The following is a 16,086-nucleotide window of genomic DNA, read 5'->3' as shown; positions in this document are numbered from 1 at the left end:
CAAAAATTCTTATTCTTCATTTTCATCTTACCCTCAAAACTGTTAAATGTTATAGAAGTTAAAAAGTATATAGAACTAGTGAAGAAATTTGAATTTTCTCCCTTATTTTTAAAAGGAAAAGTGTTGTGATCATTGGTCATGAAGGGCATATTTCGAAACTTTTCTTAACTAAACTGTCTACTTTTCTGGCTTAAAACTATTGACCCTGATGTTTCATCCACCCTCTAGTTGAGGGGAGACTGAAATGGGCCAACTTCTCCTCTCTGTTGCAGTATAAGCTGTTTATGGGCAATATCTGTATCTATTTTTAATTTGTATCCTTTATAGTCCTTTATATAGTAAAATGCCATATATGTTTGAGAAACAATATAAATATATTGAATGAAAAAGAGAATGATAAATAGTAACATGCAAATTTTATACCTAGAAAATTTGCATCTAGTAAATGTTTAACCTGTTTTGATATAGGAGGTTCTTTTTGAGAAAGGAATTTGAAAAATGTTTTGAATTTGCCCCTTCAAGTGCCTGAAAGTAACTGAACACTAATACCAAAGACAGGCTTATTAAGTAATTTCTTTCCATTTTGGTTACTGTATTAGAATATTAACACTTTCTGTACAATTGATATGATTTCTTATGTGTGACACTAACAGATAGATTAAAGGCAATAGTGTTACATATTCTTGGTTTTTATTATATTGTCTCTAGGTAGAAATAACTGGATAACTTTTTTTCTTAGATTAGTTTGACATGTTACTGCATATACTTTAAATAAATTGCCTGATCATGAGCTGTAGAATACCAACATGGCATGTAATGAATACAGTAAGGGTGTAAGTGATTTTATATCTGCCTTTTAATGCCTCCTATTTGACTATACATCGTCAGAGGTGGAATCTAATCTTTGCTTGAACTTGTGCCTATTTAAATAGAACCCTAATCAAATATAACCAGTAATGTTATGAAAGTTAAAAATTTTTGTGCCAAAGAAAATAAGAAACTAAAAATTGGGCCCTAATCTAGGGATTAGTTCTTAGTTTCTAAGAACTAATATCCAAAACATTTTAGCTACATAGAATTTTAGGACATTTAGAAGTTGTCTTGTTTAAGTTTCAAGCAAAGCAAAGTCCTTTGCCTTTCCTCAGGTTGTGCAATCCTCCAGAGATGTAACTTTCAAATAAAACACAAGACATTGGGGCCTTTTGAATGTAGGATTCTTTTTAATTTCTTCCTTTTAAAAATGTGATCATTAGGGGGATCCCTGGGTGGCGCAGCGGTTTGGCGCCTGCCTTTGGCCCAGGGCGCGATCCTGGAGACCCGGGATCGAATCCCACGTCGGGCTCCCAGTGCATGGAGCCTGCTTCTCCCTCTGCCTGTGTCTCTGCCTCTCTCTCTCTCTGTGTGACTATCATAAATAAATAAAAATAAAAAAAAAAAATAAATGTTTAAAAAAAAAAAAAAATGTGATCATTAGGGCCACCTGGGTGGCTCATCAGTTGAGCATCTGCCTTTGGATCAGGGCCTGTTCCCGGAGTCCTGGGATCAAGTCCCACATTGGGCTCCCTGCATAGAGCCTGCTTTTCCCTCTGCCTGTGTCTCTGCTTCTCTCTCTCTCTCTCTCTCTCTCGAATAAATAAATAAAATATTTAAAGAAAATAACAATATGATCATTTGTCTTTAATATTTGGTAGAAATATTCTGAAAGTAACTACATGAGGACACATTTATAAACAGAAATATTTATATTAACTAAAGTGAAGAATAATGCCAGATTCATATATTGTCTTCCCTTTCCTCTCTTTGTCCAGAACAGAAACTGTCCAATGGAAATATAGTGTGAGTTATATATGTAACAAAAAGTAAGAATTGTAACAAATGAAGTTCATTTTATTAGTACATTTTATTTAATCCAGTATATCAAAAACTATTTCAACATGTGATCAATATAAAAACATTAATTAGATATTTTATATTTTTTTCATACTTAATCTTCCAAATAGAGTATGTTTCTATACTTCCAGCATATCTCAGAATAAGTACACATCAAGTACTTAGTAGTCTGATTAGACTATTTTATTGGATACTGCAGATCCAGAAAATGATCTTTGAAGTAATTAATTATTTCATGTATCTTACTTCCCCCCCATGTTCACTATTAATAAATCTTAATTTTTTATGCTGAAGGTACTTATTATGGAAATCCAGATATTTCTGAAACTTGTAAAAAGTAAAAATTCTAGGGGCACTTGGGTGGCTCAGTTGGGTAAGCTACCAGCTGTTGATTTCAGCTGGGATCATGATCTCAGGGATCGGGCCCCACAGGTGGCCCCATTTGGGACTCTATGCTCTCTGGGGAGTCCACCTGATATTCTCTCTCTCCTTCTGCCCCTCCCCTCTGCTCATGCTCATGCTGTCTTTATCACTTAATAAATACATTAATAAATAAAATCTTAAAAAAAACAAGAGTCATCCTGACTTTTCACTATTAACATTGTGTGGTCTATCATACTAGATTCCTTGGGGTGAGTAACTACACTGATTCCTCATGTCAGTTATCCTTCGAAAGTATTGTGCCATTAAAAATTGAAAAAAAAAATATTGTGCCAGTTTACATCCCTGCCAAGAGTAATGAGAGTTCTTCTTTTCCCATGAATTTTTACCAGTGCCTTGAATGAGAAAACCAAAAGTATTAATAAATTCTTTTTCAAAATGATTTATTTGTTGGAGAGAGAGAGAATGTGCATGCATGCATGCACACCAAGAAGGGGCAGAGGGAAGGGAGAGAATCTCAAGTAGACTCTTGCTGAGTACAGAGCCTTAGGCAGAGCTTGACCCTCTGACCCTGATATCATGACCTGAGCCAAAATCAAGAGTCCAATGCTTAACTCACTGCCCCATCCAGGTGCTCCCTAAATATCAATAAATCTAATAGGCAAATGCGTCTAATATCTTTCCTGGCCATCTATTTTGTTCTCTTCATGAATTACCTGAGTGTTATGTAAGTCCCTTCCCTCCAGATTCCTCTCCCCTTTTTTGTTTGTCTCTTTCTGACTAATTGTGGGAATTATTTACATATTCTGGATACTAACTCTTCATCTTTTAAGTAACAAATAGTATTTTTACAGTTTGTCATTTGTCTTCCATCTATGTTTAGCTATTACCTGTTCTGCAGAGACTTTAAAATCTGTCTTTTATAATTTTTGTGGCTCATGATCAGAAACGCCTTTCTCACCTATAAAATATGGTGTCTTTAAAGCTTATCTCACCTATAAAATATGGTCTTTAAAGCATATCTAGTACTTTTATGGCTTTCTTTTTATTATTTAAACCTTTGATTATTTGGAATTTATTTTGAGGAGGGAGCAAAATATGAATTCACATTTTTTCCCTGAATGGCTAGGTCAACACTTCATTAATCTACTTTCTCACTGCTGATTTGCAGTTCTTCTGAAGTATTATAAATGCATGATAAAGACTTACTAAGTTTATGTGGGAATTAATAGGGGAGTTGATAGTCAAATGAAAAAGAATATGGATTCAGTTGTATGCCTTTTACCTCAGAAACAAGTTGAGAAGCTCCTGGGTGGCTCAGTTGGTTAAGTGTCCACCTTCGTCTCAGGTCATGATCCCTGGGTCCTGAGATCAAGTTCTGCATTGGACTCCCTGTTCGTTGGGGAGTCTGCTTCTCCCTCTCCATCTGTTCCTTCTCCTTCGTCTGCCTTGTGTGGGCTCTCTCTCTTTCTCTCTCAAATAAATAAATGAAATCTTCATTAAAAAACAAGTTGAATTTAAAACTGGGTTATATTGGAAATAAGGTATAGATAACATTTATATCAGGTATAGGTATAGATATCATTTATAGATAATGTTTAGTTAATTTCATTTAACCTCGAAACCAAACTCCCATAAGTATTAGGTAACTAAATATTTATGTTTATTCTGTATTATTCATTCATTCAATATGAAGCACTGTTTTAAGTATTGGGAATATAGCAGTTAACTAGATAAAGTCCTTGCCCTCCTGGTTTTTGGGCTCTACTAAGGAGATACACATGCACATTTATAAAAGGAGATACAGGGCAGCCCAGGTGGCTCAGCAGTTTAGTGCTGCCTTCAGCCTGTGATCCTGGAGACCCGGGATCAAGTTCCATGTCAGGCTCCCTGTGTGGAGCCTGCTTCTCCCTCTGCCTGTATTTCTGCCTCTTCTCTCTCTCTCTCTCTCTCTCTCTCTCTCTCTCTCTCTCTCTCTGTGTCTCTCATGAATAAATAAATAAATAATCTTTTTTAAAAGAGGATATATAAACAAAAAATAATATATAAACAAGACAATTTAGGATTATTTTATTTTTTTATTTTTTTGATGCTTAGAGGGGCTTTTACTCCAGGGCAGAGATCAGGCCAGTTCAAGGTCTCAGTGTGGTGAAGAGGGTTTTGATTCACCCAGGAGAGGGCCTGGCTGTGGTTGGGGGTTGGGGGGAGGACTGCCGGGCATGGCTGTGGGGTTGCAAGCAATAGGGGGGCACTTGGGGGGCTCCAGGGCTCATTCAGCTCTGCAGTGTTGCTGGTAGGGTCCAGGGCTGGTGTCTGTCCTCATGGTAGGCTCTCGGCACTATAGTAGTCTGAAGCCAGGGGTACATCTGCACCGACAGTGCCTGTGGCACTGGGGTTGGGGTGGGGGTGGCGGGGGCACGGTTCTCCAAAGCCAGCATTCTTTCGACAGGAAGTTATCAAGGTCTTCTTTGCTTCAGAACAGGTGAGGGGAGAGATCTATTTCAGCAGCTGTGACCGGATTGTTTTATTTTAAGCAGATTGTTTAAGAGATGTGAATGGAATAACCAAGGGAGGCATGTAAAGGGGGGAGGTAAAGATTAGGTTTTCTGAGACTTGAAAGATGTGGAGAGTCCGATCGTGTCCATATCCACAAAACGTAGACAGTTGTAATGATGGTGGAGAGCTTCTGAGGGATGGGGGAAAGCATAGTGTGTTTTGCTTTTCTGTGTGTTCTGTACATCTATACTACTTAGAGGTTTTTTTTAAAGATTTTATTTATTTATTCATGAGAGAGAGAGAGAAGCAGAGTCACAAGCAGAGGAAGTAGGCTTCCTTGGAGGATCCCGATGGGGGACTTAACCCCAGGATGCTGGGATCACGCCCTGAGCCAAAGGCAGATGCTCAACCACTGAGCTACCCAGGCGTCCCTGTCTTAGCTGGATTCTTTTCATGAGTGTTTAATCAAACTCAAACCTACCCGATCTTACAAAACTTACAAAATCCCCATATTCTGTTTCCAACTATTGTATGATCTTTCTCTTCTTTACAGCTACACTTTTCAGAATTTCAGTGATTTCATTTTCTTAACGACCACCTGCTCTTGGGACTTTTGGGTGGCTCTGCAGTTGAGCATGTGCCCTCAGCCCAGGGCATGATCCTGGAGTCCCGGGATGGAGTCCCACATTGGGCTCCCTGCATAGAGCCTTCTTCTCCCTCTGCCTATATCTCTGCCTCTCTCTCTCTCTCTCTCTCTCTCTCTCTCTGTCTCTCAAGAATAAATAAATAAAATCTTAAAAAAAACAAAAAACCAACTACCTGGTCTTAAAAAACAAAAAACCAACTACCTGGTCTTGAACCTACTTTTATGTGTTTTCAGTCTGATCCTATCAGTGCCTTCCATATTGCTAAGTTCAGTTGAATTTTTCAATTCTTACCTCATTTGATCCTTGAGTGGTTTTTGACATTTAATTATTCAATTCTTTTTTTTTTTCTTTAAGTAGGCCCTACCTAATGTGGAATGCTGTGTGGGATGGAACTTTTTGTTAATTGTTTTCCATTTGTTTTGTAGTTTATCTCTGTTCCTTTATTTTCTCTCTCCTTTCCTTTGTGGGTTGATGATTTTCTTTAATAGTATGCTTTAGTATGCTTAATAGTATGCTTAGGTTTCTTTATCTTTTGTGTATCCACTCTAGGTTTTTGCTTTGTGGATACCTTGAGACTTGCATATAACAACTTCTTTCTAGAACAGTGCATTTTAAATCAACAACTTGGTGTGATCCAGTTTTAAAGTTCTTATTTTTATTCCCCTTTCCCATATTTTGTTTTTGATGTTAAATTTTACATCTTTTTATCTTCTGTATTCCTTAATTATTATAGTTACTTTTACTACTTTTGTCTTTTAACCTTCATACTAGCATTGTAAATGATTAATCTCCTTTTAGTATATATTTACCTTTCCAGTAAGATTTGTTCTTTCATGTTTTCTTTTTACAAATTTGTACTCTTTTCAACTTAAAGAACTCTCTTTAATAGCTCTTGTAAGGCCAGTTTAGTGATGATAAGCTGTTTTAGCTTTTGTTTGTCTTGAAGACTCTGTCTCTACTTTACTTCTGAATGATAACTTTGCTGGATAGAGTTTCCTTGGCTGGAAGTTTTTTTCTGTCAGAGCTTTAAATATATCTTGCCACTGTCTTCTGGCCTGCAGAGTTTATGCTGAACAGTCTCCTGATAGTCTTAATGGGTTCTCTTGGGTGTAACAAGTTGTTTTTTTCTTCCTGTTTTTAGGATTCTCAACTTCTTTTTAACTTTTAACCTTTTAATTATAATGTAGCTTGGTGTGAGTCTTTTGGGTTCATCTTTTTTGGAACTCTCTCAGCTTCCTAGACCTGGATGTCTGTTTCCTTCTTCCCAAGGTTAGGGAAAGTTTCATCTATTATTTCTTCCCAATTTTTCATAAGTAGCACATGCCACTATACATCCTATTGTGGAACCTGCTTTTTTTTCTTCAACATGCTGAATATCTCTTTCTACATCAACAAATATTGCTGCACATTGTTATTTTGTGGACTCCATAGTGTTTCTTCTTATCAATATATATTAATTTAATTAACTAGAACTGTGCTGATGAACATTGTATTTCTTCACAATTATTTATATTTATTCTCTACTTCAAAAATTGTTATAGTGAATTTTTTTGAACACATCCATTTGTACATGTGTGTAGTTTTCTCCTTAGACTAGATGCATATTTCTTAGGTCAAAGATTGTGTTCATGTAGAATTTCTATATTGCCTGACCACGTTCCAGAAAATTTTGACTTTGTTTTCATTGCTCCAGGAGTTGATTAGCAGGGCTTTATTATACTTGAAGTCTTGTTCTTCAGCTCTCAGCACTAGTCTTCAGTAAGTAACTTTCATTCTATTTCCTTTCCTTTCCTTTCCTTTCCTTTCCTTTCCTTTCCTTTCCTTTCCTTTCCTTTCCTTTCCTTTCCTTCTTTTCTTTTCTTTTCTTTTCTTTTCTTTTCTTTCTTTCTTTGTTTTTTTTTTTTTTTGCCTTCTCTTTTGTTGTCTTCTTGAATTATTTATCTTCTCTGTGGTGGCTCAGGGACTATTAAAATTGTGTGGGATGCAAGATCATGAACTGGATATGAAGTAAAATAAATGCAGACTAATGTTTAATTTCTTATATAGCAAGTAGAGAATACTGTTACACCTAGCATATTGTCATACATGTTTTTGAACAAATAATGTGGAATATAATACCTCTTAAATCCTTGATCGAATTTATATAGAAGTATCATCTATAAATGTCATTCTCTTTATATCTGCTTGGAGGAACTAATATAATACATTATTAACTATTTTTTGAAAAAAGATTTATTTATTTTAGAGAGGGAGCATGCATACTGTGGGGGGGAGGGAAGGGGGGGGCAGGGAGAGAAAATCTGAGACCTACTCCCTGCCGAGCAATGAGCCTGAGGCAGGCTCTATCCTATGACCCTGAAATTGTCTCCTGAGTCAAAATCATGAGTTGGCCACTTAACCAACCGAGTGACCCAGATGCCCCTGCTATTAACTTCTTAGTAATGTTTTTGTTCATACTCATTTATTTCCCAGAATCCTCCTGTAGAAGAAAGAACTTGTGTTTTGAAGTTTGACTGACCTATATTCTGATTTCAGCTTACCTAGTTGTATGTGAACCTCACTTCAGTTTTCTGGGCTTCAATTCATCTGCAAAATTGGGGTGGTATATTTGATTGCTATCTATTTGACTGCTATCTATATGACTGCTCTAAGAATCAAAGTGTTGCACGTGAAAATACCGTAGTGGCTAGCAAATATTAATAATTCAGTATTCCATCCTTTTCTTTTGTGGCATGCAGTGATACATCATGTTTTTAGATATATATTCACTATCATGTATACTATTGCCTTCACAGAAATCTTCTCTACATATACCCTCAGAGTCTCAATTTTGCTAATCGTCAAGGTTCTGCAAGAAATATAACAGTGAAAGTACAGTTCATGTATGGAGAGGATCCAAGCAATGCCATGCCGGTAAGAAATGTTCTTTACTTTTCCTGTTCTTCATATACGGTTCAAATAGACTTTTTTTTTTAAGTGGTGTTACTTGGTTGGCAGCTCTAGATTAGAAATTAATATGATCTTATAAATCAAATTTCTAACTGCATTACTTCCTGTATGGATAGTAAAATTTACTTGAAGTCCTTTTTGAAATTTTTATTTAAATTCCAGTTAGTTAATACACAGTGTAATACTAGTTTCAAGTGTGCAATATAGTGATTCAATACTTCCATATTGAAGTCTTAATTATTGAGGACTTGGTATGTGCTAGTCACTCCCCGAGATACAAAGATGAGTAAGACTTGTAACCTACAGGATATGAGATAAAAACATAAAATTCTAAAATAGTGACTTTCAAAAGAGGATCAAAACAGAATCACAGAATTAGGATACTCTGACAAAGCACTGATATATATATATTTTTCTATTCTTGTCATCTGTGATTCTAATTCTTCTTTAGAATGAAAGATCTGATAAAGGGAGGTGGAAAGTGATGGGTAGTATATGAGGTTGTGGTATAGGTTTAAAAAGTGCCCCAGGTGATTCTAATATGTATGATTTTTCCCATGTTTGTTAAGAAGCCCTGGTAATAGTGCATATTACACTTACTTAAGGGAGCTCTTAAAAATACCAGTACTCAGACTGAATCTTGGTCCAATTAAATTATAATGTCTGGGAGTAGAACTAGTCATGTATCAGTATTTTTAAATCTTCCCAAGAGATTACATTTTACAGCCAATATTGAGAACCAAGGGACTCAAAGGCTTACATGTACATTGGTAGGAGAAAATGCCTTGCCAAGGTAATAGGTATCACATATAGGGATTCAAAGGCATAGATGTACAGTGGTAAGAGAGAATGCCATGGCTTGCAACACTAATGCACACTCTGTGAAATACAGTGCAAGTTTCATGAAAGTAGATTTCAGGTTTAACTAAAGTTAGTAACATGGAACAGGAGCATAACTGTCACTTTAGATGTTCAACCTCTGAGAACCCTTGTGGAATGAAAATGAACTTAAGAACAGGTGCATTTTTTATAGTTTTATTTTAGCCTTCTACGTCAGTTATTAAATCAAATTTTTCTGATTTTCTACTTCCTAGGAAAGTGTGTATTTTCTCTTTTCATATTGTTTCCATTTCATCAGTATTTATAGATATTGACAGCAACAAGCACAAATTATTCATCTTTGTATTATTCTATGGCAGCTGTTTCAGATCTTTGTATATAGTACATGCTGAATAAATATTTGTTGGTAAATGTAGAATTTATTTTTGAGGTTTGAAATTAGCATTTCATGTTCTTTATCGGTGTTTTATTTCTGTTGAAGGAATGAATATACTACTACAGTTGATGAAAAGATGCTGGATTGTGAAAATAGGTGCTTCATTATATGTGAACTGCCATATGAATTTGAGTTTATGACAAATGTAGTCTATGTAAGATAGTCTGTTGTTATTGTTTGCCTAACAAACTCTTCCTTGTCTTAGCACATATATGCAATCCTCTACAGAATTCCAGCTGCATCCAGCCACATTAGCAGTTAGAGTGCTCCCTCTTTTGGTGCTACCATAGCATCTTCTCATTTCTTTTATGGGCCTTTTCACTTTAAGATTTTATGTTTATTTCTTCATCTTGTCTACTAGATTGTGAGCTCCTTGAGGGCAGGGACCATGTCATGTCTATATCTTGATGCTTGTCATAGTGCTTGGCACAGAAATGATGTTCAGTCTGTGTTGATGAATGGTTAAAAATACCTGTCAAATGGTCAACAAAGGAACACTTTCTACTTTATGTCATTCATGTTATGAAAATATAAATGAGTTACCTTGTGAAAAATGATAGCTTCTTAGGGGAAAGAAAGGTACTGCAATCCTTTCATTTATGTATTATTTGTCATATGAAAATATAATGCTTTTATGTTTATCCTGTGGCTAGTTGAAGTATAGAAACAGATACATTGTCTTGGTTTAACTTTTAAAAAATAAGGACTATTCAAATGGATCCTGAAATGATTTTTTGGTCATATAACATTGATATGATAAAATCGTAAACTTTAAATTCTGGCAACGGAACAACATTTTATAAAAACATGGTAACATGTTCTTAGCAAATTGATAAAATTAGACTTACAGGAGAGTCATAATTGTTACACCTTTACACACCCAAAAAATAAAAAGACCTGCTTAAATGTTACAAAAAGAAACACAAATATCTGTTAACATATTCTTTTTATTTGGATGGTACCAACTAATCCCTTTGTATAAGATACAAAATTTGAGTTATTTTATCAGTTGTGTTGATGGAAGTGCAATGACATGTCCATGTATGTATTTTTGCATATATAGAGATAGCTGACCAGCTGTAAAAGTTTAACTTACAGCTAGATAACATTGCAAGCCTGCCTCACATAGGAATCATAAGCCATTTATCTAATCAGCTGCCCTAATTAACCATAATACTGCTATTAGAACTCAAGAGGTAGATCTACAAGACTGAATTATTTTACCTCTAACCCTTCGCCAATAGTATTATACTTTTCTTTTTTAAAGTGGTGGATTTTTTTTTTTTAACACATATGAAAGAACGTAAGAATGGCGCTCCTCCTTCCTTATAGAGTAGCTTATAGGGAGTACTGGAAGCAAAGGATACATAGCTTGACCTAAAATAGGGTTTTAAAATATTATTTATAAATCATTTAATATTTGACTTACAGAATGATTACTGTTTTAGTGGAGAAGCCATCAATTTGTATAGTAGATAAATCCTACCATTCTAAGACCATATTTCTTACATAAATTCCAAATGATATGCTACATCCAGATTTTAAAATGAATTTTTCACCTTCTTTAAGAAAAAGGAAATATAATGGGTAGAAACTTTTCGAATGTTTGAATGTCAGATGGGTCTGTAGTTGAAAAGAAATTTACAACTAAGCAATTGAATTATTAATGAGCGTCAGTAGGCACATTGTTCTTCATTGGGCTGATTTTGCCCATTGTTCTCCAGTAGTTATTAAATCAGACAAATTCTTACATAGATATGAACATCCAGCATTTATTACAACAAAGTTTCAACATGCTGTTATTTGTTACAGGTAATCTTTGGTAAATCTAGCTGTTCAGAATTTTCAAAGGAAGCCTATACAGCCGTAGTATATCATAACAGGTACTGAATTCAAATATTTCTTTCAAAGTTACTCACTTCTCAGTGGCATTGTTAGCACTCACGTTAGTGTGTTTACCAAATGCTTTGCTGCACTGAATGTGCAAATTCAAGACAGCTGACATCAGAGTTAAAATTTTCAACCTGTAGATGCATATTTTCCATAGACATCAAATATAAGACTTTATACATAAAACATCTTTCCTATCAAATTCTCTCACCCTTTCATTTTTATTATACTGTTATTGATGATCATTGTGGCCTCTGGTCCTTTGGACCTTCCCTGTTACTTTCCTTTCAACACTTTGTAAACTCTTTCCTAAGCTTGTAGCCATTAGTTAAATTGGTAGTATAACAACATCTAATAATCCATTGATTTAGGATCCTTCCATTTTACTTCTTTTGGAAATTAACTTTGGATAACTTTTCATCTCTGCTTTCTTATTCTTTTCTTTCTTTCTTTCTTTCTTTCTTCTTTCTTTTTTGATTATTGAATGCTTCTGGAGGAAAAAAATCATGAAATTCTAGTAATCAAGATTATCACAAGTCATCATCATTTTATCCATATGATGGGGCTACAGAAATTCATTTTACTTTATTTCATCTTCTTTTTGGCCCCACCACTCTTTAATCTTGTCATTGCTTTTTTACCCTGTGTCATTTGGCAGGAACCATCTTAGGCCTTTCTCTTCCTTTCTCTAGCTTCTACTTATTCTCTAGTTGCCTTACTCTTAGTGCTCCTACTTTATTAAGTGGATTGAGTTGGTCCATCTTGAGAACCATCCACTTGTCTACTCTTTACCTCTTTACCTCAGATTATCTCTGCACAAATCTGCCTTTCCTTCTGGTTCAAGGGCAGTCAGGGCCCACATGTGGCTCAGTGTCTTTCCCCTCTGCTTTCTTCTGGTCTCATTCTTCCTCTTCCAGAGTGTGACTCCATCACTTAACCCTTCTCCTGTACCATCAGTCCCTGCTTCAGTGACTCCATTCTTACTATCAAAAAAAACTTGTCTCCTGTACTTAAAAAACAAAATAAAAGTCTTTCTTCAGTGTTGTTGTGTAGCATTGGTTTTTCTCCTTAAAACTTTATTCTTTCTCACTCTTTACAACCCTCTCTGGTTCCTCCCATCTCTTTGGACAGTTTTTTTTTTCCTGTGGTAATTATTCTAATTTTCCTTCCTTCCTCCCTTCCTCCCTCCCTCCCTCCGTCCTTCCCTCCCTCCCTCCCTCCCTCTCTCTCTCCTTCCTTCCCTCCTTTCCTTCTTTCTTCCCTTCCTTTCTTTCTACCTCCTCTCCCTTCCTCCTTTCCTCCCTCCCTTCCTTTTTTGAGTATAGACATTCATACAAAACACTAAGGTTTTGTCCTTAACCCTCTTTTTCTATACTATACTCTCCATAAATAATCTTACATTTATTTCTCAGAATTTCAGTCAGTGAAAATGCTACTACTTTTATCTTTATGTGGATTGTTTCCAACTCTTTACTTTTGGTCATGACCTTCTTCATGAAGTGCAGAAATACATGTTTAGTGGCCTATTGGGCATGTTCATTTGGGTGCCCTGCTGCCTTCTCAGTTTCCATGTATTTATCCCCAATTCTCTTCTGGACCCTATCTCTATTTTTATTAATGGTACCACAATTTTTCCAGTTCCTTTGATTTCAAAATTTAAAACATCCTTGCTTTCCTTCTTCTTTTCTCTAATATTCAGTCATCTTTTCCATCTTGATGATTTTCTTTTTGCTTGATTACCAAACATCCTGTGCTGTTCTGTTTCTGGGCCTTTCTTGGATCTCTTTGTCTGTTATAATACTGATTCCCTCTATTGATTGAATTCCTACTCAGTCTTTAAGGGCTATATCATATAGTCTTCCTAAAACACAATTCCCTCTACCAAAACTTGAAATAATCCATTCAGTTCTCTTTTTGAAGCACTTAATCTTATATGCTGTATACCAGGGATTGGCAAACTTTTTCTGCTAAGGGCCCAATAGGTTTGTTTTAGGGCTTGTGGGCCATATGGTCTCTGTTGCAATTACTCAGCCCTACTGTTACAGTGAAAAAACAGCCATAGACAATAAGTAAAGTTGCAAATGAATGAGCATGGCTGTCTTCCAATAAAATTTTATTTATGGATGCTGAAATTTGAATTTCATGTAATATTTCAAGTGAAATGTTATTCTTTTGAATTTTTTTTAACTGCTTAAAAATATAAAAATCATTCTTAGTTTGTAGGCTATACAAAACTAGGCAGTGGACTGGATTTGGCCTATGGGCCATAGTTTGCCAACCCCTGCTTTATAGCATTGCTATTGATATATGTGTGTCTTATTTATATTTCTACAAAATCATATATTTTTTAGGGTAATTATTTTTTCATGTTTATCTTTAAACCCACCACAAATTAACACAATACTTAGCATAAAGGTGAACAATTAAAAGTATTTTTTGATGAATAACTCTTAGATGCTTAATTTTCCATAAAAGCCTTCAGATAGTATGATTTCAGAAAAGAAATGAACTAAAACATTCAGTACCAGGAAAGATATTGATAAAGAAGGTAGTAATCTCTTAAAGAATCTCAATTTGTAGCTAGATCTTTATTTTCGTTGCTCTCAGCATTAGTAGAATTAAAATGACAATACTGCTTAACATTGCTAGTAAATTCAACTTCTTATAATTCATTGGTGATTAGTGAGATCAGTAGATGCATAGCATTTTTTATTCACCCAAATCATCAAATTTTCAAATGGCTGGCATTAATTATATTTCTTATGGGTATTAAAAGCCTCATCTACCTAATATTTCTGTGATCAGATCTATAGTTATTAGTGTTTCTGAGGCTTATTTGAAATAGAAGGATATTAGACTTATTAGCATCAGAGGGAAAAAAAAAGCACTAATTGGCGGAACAGGCTTCACTTTTAATTAGTTGGAGCCAAATGGTTTGGATGCATTTTTACTAAATGTAACTTTGAGAGATACTAACTGATTATGGAAGGTTGGGATACTAAGGTTCTATCCCTTTTAAAGCTATATCATAAAGAGCAGCAATACTTCTTTATAAAAATGCTCTAGGGATCACTCTAAATGAATATTGAGGTGAAAATGCCATTGATTTGATCAAATATGATATTTGTTGTATTCTTATAGTGGCTGGGAGCACTTCTAAACTGTGGGACAAATGTATTTTGTAGGTGTTCCCTGATTTTTTTCTATTCTTTTTCTTTTTTCTGAACAGTCAATATATAATGTTTTGTTGACATTTATTTCTTTAGCAATGGAATAATTGTTATAAAATATTCCATAGAGAGCCCAACTTGTCTAGAAATACTTATTTTTTTTATTTTATAGAAAGATAATACAAATTAATCTTTAACATGAAGCTACACTCCTATAACAGAAAAATGTTTTTTTTTTATGGTATGGTTTTGAAATATCTACTTATAAAAACTCCTGTTATTTTTTCTATGTAATGTATATCAGAGAAAGCCTTGCCCTAGTCTCCTCTTTTATATAGTTTCCTACCAAATGAAGATCTCGGCATCAAGGTGGTGATTATTGATGAATTTTCATATAGTAGGATTACTCAGCCGATTATTAAAGTTGGGTTGAGAAATTTCAGAAACAGAGACAGCTCCCTCAACTGGAAATAGGAGTTAGTTACTTAAAGTTTGGGAATAGAGAAAAACATTTTGTACTAGAAGAAAAATTAAGCATGAATCCTGAAATTAATTTAAAAATTTTTCAAATATACAAATGCAATAATTACTTATTTTGAACAAATTACTGACTATTGATCTGTTTTGTTTTGTTTTTTTTTGTGTGTGTGTGTGAAGGTCTCCTGATTTTCATGAAGAAATCAAGGTTAAACTCCCTGCTACTTTAACTGACCATCATCATTTGCTTTTTACTTTTTATCATGTTAGTTGTCAACAGAAACAAAATACTCCTCTTGAAACTCCTGTTGGATATACAGTAAGCATATTTTTGTTTAATATTTAGCTCTTTGATCTTAAAAATAATTACAGTATTTGAGATGTAGTTGATATTCACTATTATTTGAGTATTCCTTATCTGATTTCCTATATTGGTTAGGAAGAGTCATCATAATAAGAAAATGCTCATTAATGTAATGAATATAACTAATTACCTGACATATGTAAACACTTAGGTGTTGGTTCTGATTATTATGTGTTTACCCAACAATACGGGGTATAAATATAAATATATTAAATTTAAATATATAAATATAGGGATCCCTGGGTGGCGCAGCGGTTTGGCGCCTGCCTTTGGCCCAGGGCACGATCCTGGAGACCCGGGATCGAATCCCACGTCGGGCTCCCGGTGCATGGAGCCTGCTTCTCCCTCTGCCTGTGTCTCTGCCTCTCTCTCTCTCTCTCTCTCTCTCTCTCTCTCTCTCTCTCTCTGTGACTATCATAAATAAATTTTAAAAATTAAATATATAAATATATTAATTTTAAATATATATTATAAATATATAAATTTTATAAAATTTATATTTTAATATAAATTATTAATATAATTTAAATATATTAATTTTAAAGG

General features: G+C 34.7%; 1 protein-coding gene across 3 annotated transcripts in view; it reads left to right on the top strand.

Moving 5' to 3' along the window:
* The window catches only part of DOCK7 (dedicator of cytokinesis 7), a 223,800-nt gene that overhangs the window by 104,768 nt on the left and 102,946 nt on the right, over positions 1-16,086 (top strand). For all 3 annotated transcript variants that reach the window (XM_055304932.1, XM_055304934.1, XM_055304933.1), the window contains exons 15-17: positions 8,210-8,327; positions 11,452-11,522; positions 15,357-15,495. In XM_055304932.1, coding sequence (XP_055160907.1) covers positions 8,210-8,327; positions 11,452-11,522; positions 15,357-15,495 — 328 coding nt within the window. The remainder of the gene's footprint in view (positions 1-8,209; positions 8,328-11,451; positions 11,523-15,356; positions 15,496-16,086) is intronic.

Source organism: Nyctereutes procyonoides, unplaced genomic scaffold (genome assembly GCF_905146905.1).
Source record: "Nyctereutes procyonoides isolate TBG_1078 unplaced genomic scaffold, NYPRO_anot_genome, whole genome shotgun sequence".
NCBI classification, from domain to species: Eukaryota; Metazoa; Chordata; class Mammalia; order Carnivora; family Canidae; genus Nyctereutes; species Nyctereutes procyonoides.
Note: the sequence above shows the minus strand (reverse complement) of the source record. Positions and strands in the feature narration are given on the sequence as shown.